This window comes from Leiobunum rupestre, chromosome 5, assembly GCF_980474605.1.
Source record: "Leiobunum rupestre chromosome 5, qqLeiRupe1.1.hap1, whole genome shotgun sequence".
In the NCBI taxonomy this organism is placed as follows: domain Eukaryota; kingdom Metazoa; phylum Arthropoda; class Arachnida; order Opiliones; family Sclerosomatidae; genus Leiobunum; species Leiobunum rupestre.
The window spans coordinates 41,369,926-41,383,503 of record NC_143388.1 but is presented as its reverse complement, the minus strand read 5'-3'; the positions used below and the strand labels follow the sequence as shown (position 1 = coordinate 41,383,503).

Below are 13,578 nucleotides of genomic sequence, written 5' to 3'. Positions count from 1 at the left end.
CTTTACGGGGGACAGTTCAGAAAATACCTATCAAATAGGAATAAGCCTATGCACAGTTTTAAAACCAAAGAATAAACAGATTGGCTAGTCCTACCAAAGTAGCGCTATGTTGTCTTTGCGGAAGGGTTTGGCCTGTTTAGCTAGGAATTTATAGAAAGGCCTACTGCAAGGTTCATATAAATGCTTGGCGCACTATTGTAGCTATGTCTTTGTGTGTAAATCTGACAAGAGAGAGTGAAAGTCCGAAGCAATTATCGAGGCTCGAGCAGTCTTGCCCGAGTAGCCTAGGGGCCCAGGTTTGAACCAACGAGGTGAACTTATTCCGGGTTTCTGTCCGAAAAATAAGAGCTATCTCCGAGAGTAACGGCTCTCTTAGGGCCTGGAATTTATTTTTTACCCGGGCCCGGGCACGTTCTCGGTTCGTGTAGGCGGAGAATATGTTCCGGGAATCATGGAAACAGACGCTACAGTTATAATACAGCTATAGTGGGGTGGCGGAGTGGTTATCACTTTCTTTTCGCAGCAAAAGGAAGCGGGTTCGATCCCAGCTTGTGGTACTCCTTTTGAGTTGAGTTTGCGAGTTCTCTCTCCACTGTTTAAAGAGGTTTTCCACCGAGATCTTCGGTTTCCCCTTTCCATAAAAACTTCCAGAGATTAACGGTAGTAGTAAGAGTTGTGCGCTGTTGGCTCTCGTGGCACGTAGGGCTTGCCACCACCCTCCTACGCATTGTAACCTTGCCACCTGAATTGAAGCCATTAAAACGTCTTTAGATGACTTGGGCTTAGGGTGGTTTCTTGGGTATAAGCCTAGCTGATGATAATTATACCCACATATCGTAACTTTAGTTTAAAAAAATCGCAACTTGGACTAGTTACTACGTTATGGAACTAAGGTAACGATATTCTCTGTTAACCTGAATACATTATCGATACTATTAACGCTATTAAAAAGTCATACATTCCATAGTTGATCCATATACTTGTCGTAATAGTAAACGTCTTGCCGGCTATTTGCGGGTGATATAATGTACGTTACATTCAACTAGAACAATAAGAAATTGTGTTAAAAGTGATTAATATCATTACTTATACTTGGGGATAATGATAATATGTTGAGACGATTTTGAGCGTTGCTCTCTATCGCCTTCACGCTCTAAGAGTAAACTACTTCCCCCTGAAACCTAGGAGCAACCATTGAGTTGAGAATATTAATCTAGAGGTCCAATCAAAACGTCGGTTTTCAGTATTTCGCGAAACAAGTTTTATCCCAAATGACGAGAAAACTTTATAATTCTACCCGTGGCGCCGTCTATCTCTCGATGGTTTGTTCAAATAAGACGCGTTTTCCGGCAAAAAGATTTTTTTCAAAAATAACGGATGGCGCCACGGGCCATATGATAACGTTTTCTCGTCATTTTAGAGGAGACGGCACATTTGTAATTTTAAAAAACTTTCGCGGGGAGCAGATTTGATTGGATCTCTAGATTAATATTCCCAACTCAATGGGAGCAACAAACACAGAACCCGACGCAAGGAGAACGCAACCCGTCTAAAGTCGTGCATTTTCTTGCGTACATTTTACATTGGTTAGACGCTTTAGCACCTGCTGCCGTCGGAAGGGAAAAATTCGGAAATTGTGTTCCACCCTTTCCGTAAAACGCTCAGCGTAAAGGCTCGTCCAATGAAATTTGTACACAACACTGCGTTAGCGTATTTAAAGGCTAGCTGCGTACTCCTTGTGTTTGTTGCTCCTAGCAGAAACAAATCAAATCTCATTGGTTCCCTGAAACTGACGTCTTGCAACGCGATTGAAGCGCGCGCAGGCAGTAGCGGCGCTAAGCTTTGTTAAGTGGTAGGCTAAGATTTTTGTGCACCCCCCCCCCCTATAATAAGTGGCGTAACCGGGAAGTTTAAGTGAACAGCTTAAACCAGGCATGTCCAAATGCAAGTAAATTTTAGACAAAAGGACAACCAGGTGTACCTCTTTTCCCGCCTAAAGCGGGCGGGAGATATTCGTCGCCATCAGGGTAACAAGGGAAAGGCTTTGAACATTTTATAGGAAAAATAGGAATTTTAAAGGCGAATTATCGGAAAATGTAGGAAATAAAATAGGCGAATTATAGGAATAAAAAGGACAAAAAATAGGAAAATATAGGACACAAAATAGGTAAATATAGGACACAAAATACGAAAATGTAGGACACTAAATAGGAAAATATAGGAAAAAATAATACGGTAATTATTGCTTATCGGTATACTTTGACTCAAATCACCTAGAATATTGATACTTTTTGTGCACTGCTTTCTTGCATTATTCGATCACTTGTTAGCGGATTTACAAAGCCCGTACATTTCAAGATTATGTTCGAAAGTTTCAGTGTTTTCACTAGATGTTCTATGACACGTACAAAAAGGTTCTTTCATTAAAAGACCGTGAATTTATAGGAAAATAAAGGAATTTATAGGAAGCCATTGAAAATATAGGAAAATAATAATATAGGATATGTAGGAAGTCTGGTCACCCTGCTCCATTTTTCGGTTAGTGCGCTGTACAGTGCTGCCACCTCTGAACGAAATAATTGCAGATAATTAAACTGGGTTGGCAAGTTTTAAACAAAATGTTTAAAACAAGTGTTTTAAATATGTTTTAAACCAACCTTTTAAACAAAACACTATGTTTAAAACAAGTGTTTTAAATCAACTTTTTAAACAAAACACAATATGTTTAAAACGTTTTAAACAAGATTTTTTTCCAGGAAGATTTTACATACCTTTAGAAGTAAAGGACTTGATGATAAAGAGTTTGATTCAAACGTCTGTTTTGAAATGGGCTCTCGTTTAAAGCCTATATATATTGCTTTATTGAACTACAGGGATTCTGGTTTTTGGCTAATTCACCCCTGCAATGAGAAGGGGGAAGGAAAACCGTCACCGGTGTGCGCTTCAACCCACGTCAGAACACTTCAGTTTTAGGGAACCAATCAGGGTTGGCAAAAACCTGTTTTTGCCGGGACATGTGGGGAAAAATGGAAAAAACCGGAAAAACTCTTTTCATGCTAAATTAATCATTGATATATCTATTAAGTGACTAATTTCGTCATTGCAAATAGGTGAGATGGAAAAAAGGCCAGAAGAAGAGTGAATAGAATAGAAGAATATACTGCTTTTATTATTTATTTTTTATTGAATTTTGCCACTAGAGGTGGAAAAAAAACATGGAAGTACGATTTTCCACACGTTTTTTAACAGGAAAACAATAGGTGGAAAAAACCGCGGAAAACTAATTATTTTCATCCGGTTTTTTCCACCCTTCGCAAAATTGTGCCAACCCTGGAACCAATGAGATACTAGCTGATTTGTAGAGCGTGAGGGGGATTGGAACCAAAGCTTAAAATCTTCTCTACATATTCACTCTCTTTAAGTGGAAATAAATTCACATTTGGTAAAATTACCTTAAAAAATTGCCGAACTAAATTTTGATGAATTCGGGGTAAAATGGGAAATCCTCTTTTGTTGATTTCGAACACAGAAGTGGGGATGATGATGCATCGGACGGGCTCCCCGAGCCAACGGTTGATTTCGTCTTGAGAGGGCAAAACAATGCTAATTTCCAACGCAACACCCAGTCGTTCATGAGCGGTACAAACTGCCCGAAATGTTACCCACCTAATTTGGTAAGGGAATGTAAACTTTCACTTTTTAAATTAAAACGTTAGACTTACCATCTCCAAGTATCGCGGGAATTTTCATCGTTATTCAGTGTTTCAGATTGCTTCTGCACTTCTTGCATTGATAATTGAACATACACTTGGAACATATCCTAAAAAACGATGCAGTTTTTTAAAGTAGATTTCAAAAGTTATTGCCTCGTTAAGAGCTGCTGGCTGGATGGCTTGTTGATTACGCAGATTTTTACTTATGAGATCAAAAGTTATTGCCTTACCAAAAACTGCTGGCTGGATGGCTAGTTCACTAGACGGTTTTTACGTTTGAGATCAAAAGTTATTAAATTGCAAAAAATTGATAGGTGAATGGATCGATCATTAGACAAATTTTTACGTTTGAGATCAAATGTTATTGAATTGCGAAAAATTTATAGCTGAATGGATCGATCATTAGACAAATTTTTACGTTTGAGATCAAAAGTTATTGAATTGCAAAAAATTTATAGCTGAATGGATCGATCATTAGGCAAATATTTACTTTTGAGATCAAAAGTTATTGCCTTGCGAAGAACGGGTTGATATCCATTTATTATAAAAGCCCAATGATGAAGATTTTTACTCAGAGTATGCTGATGAATATTCCGTAGTGTCACCTACAGCTTAGTCAGAGTAAAAATCTTCCTCATTAAACTATTGCTAGCGGTCGTTTATTAATCTATTAGTTTTGAGGTTTTGTTTCCTCTGATAACTTCAATCCGCGACTCGAGGAGTCCAAAATTTGTACAAATCCCGTACACTCTAAAATATTATTTTAGAGATCTTGAAATTAATTAGAAAATCCCCAAATCCTGGCGAAACGTAGTTTTAAAATCTAGAAATAAGCTTAAAAACTCGAAATCCACACGAAAATCAGCTTAAAAACTCGTAATCAACACGAAAATCGTGTCTGAAATCTCAAAATTAATTTGTGATTTTTGAAATCACTTTGGAATTAAAAATCCCGCAGGTGTGGTACTTTTTGATATTTTTAATAGAAATCAAATCAATCGATTTTTTTATTTAAATCGGATTGATTTTATTGAATTTATTAATTTTTATACAATTTATGGCTCTTTCATTGTAAAATTAACGGATATTTTATTTTTATGAATTAGCTATTCTCGAACTAAATGCAATTTTAATTAAATTTAATTATTATTTAATGTTTTAGTTTGCTCAGATTTTCTTTGCATTTTAATTTTTAAAGAAACTATTTTTAGCTAATTTTTATTGCCAAATTGAAATACATTGTGTGATTTAAATCAACAATTTTTCTCAAAAATCACTTGATTTCAATCTTGATTTTAATCACGAGTTAAAAAAATTTGATTTAAGTCAGCCAACCCTGAAATCCCGAACACAAAATTGGAAAATAACAGACCCCTCGCCGCAACTTAAATTTAAGAATTTTAATAAAATGTACTGTACCTTTTGCGAAGTCATGTTATCAGCTGCAGTTGCTCGCAGTTTCTTAGAGACTAGTCTCGCGGTATTGGCGCAGTTTTCGCTTTTTAATTTGATTAAAACTGCCGAAAGTTCCAATCGAGATACTTTCCTTAGCTCCGTATCAAATTCCTACAAATATTCATCTCAGTCATCAATGTATTCTAACATGAGTTAATCAAACTGCATTTATTAAACTGGTTGGTTAGCACTTTCACCCCGCCGCAACAGGGGCGTACCGAAGAGAGTACGTTTGGGGGGGAAGATAAGTGAAATTTGCCAAGTAAAAACCAAAGTTTGTCAAGTCGTCTAAAGTTTGGATTGTTACGGTAGATTTCAATTTAAATGTTTCATTAAAATTATAATCGGTGGCGCCATCCGCTGTTAGCGGCGGGAACTATATACTATACAATTGAATTATTGGTACTAATGTACTCTGGAAGTTATAGATGGCGCCACCCGTATAATGATAGAGTTGACGGCTGAGTGCGCCGACTGGATATTTCAGAATTTCTTTCGCGAAACCACGACTACCGAACGCGCCTATGTCATTCTAGCGGGGCTATACATAGTTTGCATCCCTACGTCATCAATGACGCAGTTCCAAGTATAGATATAAGAACCAAGAATAAATATTTAATTTGAGCAAGAATAAACGGTTCTTTGCCGCCATTTTTCTCGTGTAGATTTCTTAGTAAAACGGGAGGGTTAACAGTTTCAATCGTCTGTTTGCGGATTTTAATTATTTTCAAATGATTAAGAAATTATTTTCACGTTAAAAATGGTTATCTGCCTGGTTAAAAATTGTTCGAGTAGTTCAATTACCAAGGAAGAGCGAAAATTGTTTATTTTATTCGATAGCGAAGGTAATTGTAAAAAGGATGACCGCAAAGACCTAACTTTGATAAGCTTTGTTAACTTCTTTTCGTAGATATTTCTGTCGTAATTTGATATTTTATTTAAATAACCCGGCCTTAGAATATTATCTGGCTTTGTTTAGGGCCCATTTAAAATTTTAAAGCATAAATCTAATACGTTTTGTAGCTTTGACGAGATTACCAACAAAATGGCTACCTATTTAGTAGCTACGCGCGAAATGGTTTGAATTTTTGATCGCCCTCCCAGTTTCCTTGGAGACCATAGGCCCCTCCCTTCGGTGCAAACTATGTATTCCCAATTCAATGGCGAAAACGGCTCGGCGTCTAGTTATATTGAGTGAAGCATTTGCGTACTCTCTTTATATATAAAGTGAGATACACGAAGAAGAAAACAGAGATTGAACGATGTTACAGCAATTTAAAAATCCCATTAAACCCGCTTACTATTTTATCGTCGTGTATCCCGCTGTAGTAAAAAATAGATACATTTGATCCTGACGAATACTAGTTGTTGTTTAACTGAACTGCTTTGAATAACTGGAATTATTCATACCGAAATATAACATAAACAATTCAAACACTTATTACTGAAATATTAACGTAAGAACAACCGACACTGTATCACACCATATGATCACACGTTATCTTTATCCAACGCAACTTTAGGAATATTGGCTTGTGAAATTTTCAATTTGCTAAAGAATATCACTATAATATTCACGACTAACCTAATTTTCCCTAAGTAAAAAAAACTGTAACATCTCCTATAGAAATTAAAACTATTTTTATAAATTTTATACAGATTGCCAAATTTAACGTAGAAAATGAACACTGAAATAATAACGAACAACCGATATTCTCTATCACGCGTGTATCTGCCTTTCAATTTTATAAGGTGCTGTAGGAAAAATGACTATTTAAAAAGCTTTTACCACAAGGCTGAACTAAAGTTCCGACACACTAGCTGCCTAGCGTAGAAATCAGGTCTTGTAAATTATACATAAGGAGAAGCAACTACATAGAAATCTCAAACATAGTTAATGACTTTAGGGAAGTAAATTGCTGGGAAATTCTAAATGATTTGTTTACTATCGATTTAGGAGTTTTTTTAATTTCATAATTTTCATTTTGCCAAGTCCACCTCGATTTGCCAACTCTACAAAACTGTGGGGGGGAGCCTCCCCCTGTCCCCCCCAAAGGTACGTCCCTGCGCCGCAAGAGGAGACGGGTTCGATACCCAGCCACCTGATTAAAAGGAGCTAGATGACTTTGGTCACAAGTAACGTAATAACAATAAGTATGACATTTACCGTTGTTTAATGCAAAATATTCTGACCGAATCTCTTTTCGATATTGACACTCTCGCCCAGCTCCGACTAGGACTTGAACTGACTTGTGAGTAGTATATGTTATCGTCCTTGGTAGTAGTATATTTTGTCTTTGGTATATTTAGACACTAGGGGGCTCTGTGCTGATAACTAAACCTTGATAATTTTTGCTTATTGACATACTGTTATCATGTTACTTTAAATGCTTGGGCTTTGCTTAAAAACATGGTTATATTTTTGACCATCTTTTAGCTTCATATTAATTGAGAACAAGTGAATCGACAAATTTGTTACAAGTGTTTTTTTTTAAAGAATTACAAGTAATTTGTTTTCGATAATAATAAATGCAAAGTCCCGGAAATGTGTGACCGACCAAGTGAACCAGAAACGACGGTTTCCTGATTTTCTTAAGTAATTTCGTAAATCCAAAGTATAAAATACGCCTCTTAAACACCCAGGCTTGAGAACTTTTCAAAAGGTGCGAATTCCTTTCAGGGATGTGTCCACCGCATATTGGCTTAAACTTTACCACGTGTATTATTACGCCTACCAATGTAAAATGTAAAATAAGCCAATAAGCAGAATAGTCCAAAATGGTACGAGCTACTTGTAAGTTTTTGAATTTCTTAAAATTTGTTTAGGGTTTAGCTTTTTTGTCCTTTTTCCTTATGGATCTTCCTACTTATTCGCGTATTTTATCACTCTTTGCAATGCAGTCCATAGCCGTGGTTCATTTTAACTTAACATAATGTAAAATGTAAGAATTTCTTTGCTTAACGAAATTTAATTATAAGCCTATATAAACCATATTTTTCCGATGAAATTTTTTAAAAAGTCACTGTATGATGTAGTTTATATTTTTGGAGCCTGCAAAGGCACATGTTTCAAGCCTGTAACAAAAGCAGAATAGGAAGAATACTTCTTTCTTATTAAGATCTTATATACTTATGGTAAAACGCAAATAGACCCGTCATAGATCCTGATGTAAAGAATAATGATACCGTTCGATATTCGTGGTAATAGTGAACATATTCATGGTAATAGTGAACATTTTCGTGGTAATAGTGAACATATTCGTGGTAAGTGTGAACATATTCAGGGTAATAGTGAACATTTTCGTGGTAATAGTGAACATATTCGTGGTAATAGTGAACATATTCATGGTAATAGTGAACATATTCGTGGTAATAGTGAACATATTCGTGGTAATAGTGAACATATTCGTGGTAATAGTGAACATATTCGTGGTAATAGTGAACATATTCGTGGTAATAGTGAACATATTCATGGTCATAGTGAACATATTCATGGTAATAGTGAACATATTCGTGGTAATAGTGAACATATTCATGGTAATAGTGAACATATTCATGGTAAAAGTGAACATATTCATGGTAATAGTGAACATATTCGTGGTAAAAGTGAACATATTCGTGGTAAAAGTGAACATATTCGTGGTAAAAGTGAACATATTCGTGGTAAAAGTGAACATATTCGTGGTAATAGTGAACATATTCGTGGTAATAGTGAACATATTCATGGTAATAGTGAACATATTCATGGTAATAGTGAACATATTCGTGGTAATAGTGAAAATATTCATGGTAATAGTGAACATATTCGTGGTAAAAGTGAACATATTCGTGGTAAAAGTGAACATATTCGTGGTAATAGTGAACATATTCGTGGTAATAGTGAACATATTCGTGGTAATAGTGAACATATTCGTGGTAATAGTGAACATATTCGTGGTAATAGTGAACATATTCGTGGTAATAGTGAACATATTCGTGGTAATAGTGAACATATTCGTGGTAATAGTGAACATATTCGTGGTAATAGTGAACATATTCGTGGTAATAGTGAACATATTCGTGGTAATAGTGAACATATTCGTGGTAATAGTGAACATATTCGTGGTAATAGTGAACATATTCGTGGTAATAGTGAACATATTCGTGGTAATAGTGAACATATTCGTGGTAATAGTGAACATATTCATGGTCATAGTGAACATTTTCATGGTAATAGGGAGTATGAACATACTTTTTCTGATTTCTTTCTCAGTTTATCCACTGTAGAGTCCAAGTTTATCCACGGGGAAAGTTTGACGATTAAACGAGATTTCCAATCTGTAATACATTTTTTATTATATTTCATAACACATTTTATGAACATTAAATTTCCACGTCGCCATCTACCAGCTATAAAAATAACTATTTGGCAATTAATTATTGTAATTAAAACAATCCCACTGCCTTAGGTTGGGAAAAAATATACAAAATATTCAACCGACACGTTCCTGTTAAAGCAGCCAAAATTTTGTAGTTACAGTACCACCATCTCTAGATTAATTTCTGAAACAACTTTTAGCAGACGATAGTTTCTGCAATCTAGAGTTTCGTTGATTAAAGGGAGTATGAACTTCCATATTAATGGTGGATCTACGAACTTCACATTTCTGCCACCATGTTGAATAGAAACTACGGGTGATTGGCGCTAATTACGTTACAAACAAGTTGAAGCGCGTGAAAGCAGATGATTTTCAATTTTGTTCATACTGTCTTTAATATTTCACATTTAATAACTCTTGAATAAGCTCCCCTCCACCCTTACTGCATGACGTCATTTGTGAAGGGCCCCTTAGTTTACTGATTGTAATGTCACTCACAAGGAGACATCCCGAAGTGTAACCCACCGATTTTGTTCAAACTCGGGGGATTGGTAGACCTTCGTGTATCATGAAAAATCCTAAAGGGAATTTTTTCAATGGGCAACCGTTTTGCCATGGCAACGAAAAATGTTTTTGACAACACAAAATATTAAATTTTCCCATTGAAAATAACATGGGATTGTGACCTCAAATTGATCAAAAGTTGATCAGTTTTGATGTTTTTTTTGTCAATTTTTATCTATTTTTGGCATTTTAGAATTTTTGAAATTTGGTAAAATTTTTCACAGGGGCGGGGCCCTAGGAATCGATCAGAATTCCATGTTATTTTCAATGGGAAAATTTAAATTGACGATGTGCTCTCATGCTTTTTTTAAATAATCAGGCAGTATGAATGGTGCAGTAATATAAGTACCATTTAACAGAATCTGAATCAGAATTTAATTATTTTTAAGGTGCATACTTCTGAACGACTCTTAATGACCTTTTGATATTCGACAATCGGTTTATCACTTTATCGCTTAACTAGAGATCGGCGGAGCAGATAAATTAACTGGCAAAATTTCAATTAATCATAAAAATTGCGATTAACCGTTTATCCATGGATATTATCCATGGACAAAAACGATTTAATATGGAAAAAAGCCAAAAATAACTGATTATTTTTTGGATAATTTTTGTTAATGGATATTATCCAAACAAACGGTTAATTGTTATCCAAACGCCGACCTCGCGGCTAAACCGATAAATTTATGAAACAATTGGGGTCAACGAAGAATAAAGATTTCACATTTGCGTTGTGAGCTCGTAACTCTGAAACCGGGCTTTTTAGGACCATGGTTCATAGGATATTTTAAACTCGTAAGGACCCATAGAATACAAAAGAAAAGTTTCGACACCGTAACACCCTGTATATTCTCACTTCGCGCGTATTTTTATTCACTCGCTGCTCTTGTTGCGTTTAGTATGGAATTGTAATGTCTTTCAATTAAACTCTATACAGTATATTTTAATTATCTGATTAACATTTCAACAGTGATGGGCTTAGCACGCTTCTACCGCGAAAACTGATGTTCTAGCCAAGTCGTAGGCTAAGCCCCACCTTGAAACCACCACCATGACAATATTTTCTGTTATATATCACAAGGGGTACCTTCAGTAACTGTCAACGGAAAAAAACCCGATGGATTTATATTTTCCACCGATGAGCTTTTTCGTTATAATGACGTCGTAAGTTGCTGAACGCTTTTATTCAGTCATCGGTGTTTTTTAAAATGCCGTAGCATTTAAAGTAGTTTTACGTCAGTAATGACGTCAGTCATCGGAAAAACCAACTCTTCCAACCGATGACTATCGTGACGTCAAAACCGGAAACGCGAGAAAGCGTACAAGAGAAAACCGGTGTCAGCGATTGCTAACCGGTGCCGTACCTTTGACAGTGCTAAATGGAACTCGCGAACTCTTGATAATATGTACCTTTAGCAGTGCTAAATGCACGAACTCGGTGTACAGATTATCTGAGACTGTCTTACCCCCCGTTAGGCTTAAGTCATCAAGGGACTTTTAAAGCCATTAATTCAGGTGACCGGGTTACGATGCGTAGGAGTGGTGGCAATCCCTTCATGCCACGCGAGCCGACAGCTCCCTACACTAACTTTTACCTTTCAGCTCAACACGTTTTTATGGAAAGGGGAAACCGAAGAGCTCGGGCAAAACCTCTTAAACCAGTAGGGAGAGAACTTGCAAAATCTACGCGGAAAAAGTTGTTCCGAGCTTTTACCCAGTGCCACAAGCTGGGATCGAACTCGACTCCTCTAGCTGCGAGGCGAAAGTGCTAACCACTCAGCCACCACACATAAGTGGACCCGAAAATGGGATATTATTATACTCCTTGCGCTATTGAAAAGGTTACCATGGAAACGAAATCACGTGACCACGAGGCAAGAGCTTTACTATAGATAATTAAGTTCCGTTTCCCATCATGACGCATTTTTCTTCACTGACCTGGAGGGGACGTAACTTACGTGATATCCCGTGAACAAGGTTTCACGAAAGAAAATGCTTTTATGGCATACTTACCAATAATTATGTTACATATGTTAATACATTTAAAGAAATCTAAATAGCTGGTCTTACCATGTTTCCGCAAAATCAAATCGCGACTGACGGAAAATGGATTTTTGTATTTGGTATTGCCTTTTAAATATTCTCCTCGTTGTATCGGCTGCTCAGCGGCCATCATAGATAGATACCTGTCAATAGAAATATGTCATTAACAATGTTAATTTCTAAAGCTGTCATGCAATAACTCCTTCCGCGTTGAGTTTGTAAGTTCTCTCCCCACTATTTTAAATGGTTTTCCGACGAGTTCTTCGGTTCCCCTTTCCATAAAAACTTGTGTAGGTTAACGGTAATAGTTGGTGCAGGGAGCTGTTGGCTCGCGTGGCATGAAGGGCTTGCCACCACCCTCTTACATGTACGCATTGTAACCCGGCCTCCTGAATTAAAGGCATCAGAAGTCGCTTGATGACTTAAGCCTAGCGGATTGATTGAAGGTTTAATTTTTAATTAGGTATTAAGGTAATAAAATGATAATTCTCCAATTTAAATTTACGAAAAGCAGTGGCGTAATCAAGGGGGGGTGGGCAGTTTTCGTAAAGTTTTGACAAAATGGACGGATTTTGAAATGACGTTTTAGCGCGCGACACTACAGGTACATGTCTTGGGCACGCAGCCTTCTTTGCGTGCTTTTTTATCATAACATGTAGAGGTTTTTTCACGGGCAAAATGAATTTTAAAAGCCGTCAATTTTCACCCATTCTGAGCTTTTAAATAGTCTGACATTTTAATTTTATTGTTTAAAAGAAATTACGCCTCTTTTTTGCGAAACTGATGAATAGTTTGTTTATATTGGTAACGCTTACTAAAATTAAAATGTCTAACTAAATTTAATTATTACTTGTAGTATTGTTTCGTCTGGGTTGGCATTGATTTTCCTAAATTTACTTCAATATAGGAGAAGTTGGTTAATTGTAGTTCATACGATGCTTGTAATTAAAAGTTTAATGAAAAAACTAAGTTAAATTTGCAGATGTCTTAATTTATAATTCGTCGGCTGAAAGCAAAATCCACGCGCGTTTTAGAACGTGTATATCTCGGGGAACATTTACGATAAAAGACTGCGCTTTTGGCCATAGACATCAAGAATCATAGTTCTTAAAAAAAACTCTGTAGTGCAAAAACCTCGTAATTCAAGTTACGTGGGTTTTGCTCTGAGCCGACGCTAGGTTTTCTCTATAGTCAGTTGCAGGCTAAGAAAGACAAAATATATAGTACAATCGGCGCAAGGATGCCTCAGATCGTTTCCGGTTATTCCACCGCGCGAAATTTGAATTTGGCCATTTTACGGTCAAATTCGAGTTTTGGTCTTTTCGTCGTCTTTTAGCGCCATCTAGAGACCAAAATTGGAATCTTTATTTTTTAATTTCATAATTGTGGTGGCGAGCAAATTTAAAAGATAAGGCATTCCTATCATTCTTAAATTTAAAATAGTA

At 36.3% G+C, this 13,578-nt stretch overlaps 1 protein-coding gene across 1 annotated transcript in view; it reads right to left on the bottom strand.

Annotated features, from left to right (window-relative positions):
* The window catches only part of LOC149944528 (protein arginine N-methyltransferase 5-like), a 38,501-nt gene extending 26,238 nt beyond the window's left edge, over window positions 1-12,263 (bottom strand). The window contains exons 1-6 of the mRNA XM_090176381.1: window positions 12,161-12,263; window positions 9,400-9,485; window positions 5,133-5,279; window positions 3,723-3,820; window positions 3,453-3,666; window positions 959-1,042 (exon numbers count right to left, since the gene is read on the bottom strand). Coding sequence (XP_090032507.1) covers window positions 959-1,042; window positions 3,453-3,666; window positions 3,723-3,820; window positions 5,133-5,279; window positions 9,400-9,485; window positions 12,161-12,263 — 732 coding nt within the window. The remainder of the gene's footprint in view (window positions 1-958; window positions 1,043-3,452; window positions 3,667-3,722; window positions 3,821-5,132; window positions 5,280-9,399; window positions 9,486-12,160) is intronic.
* Between the last annotated feature and the right edge of the window lie 1,315 nt (window positions 12,264-13,578).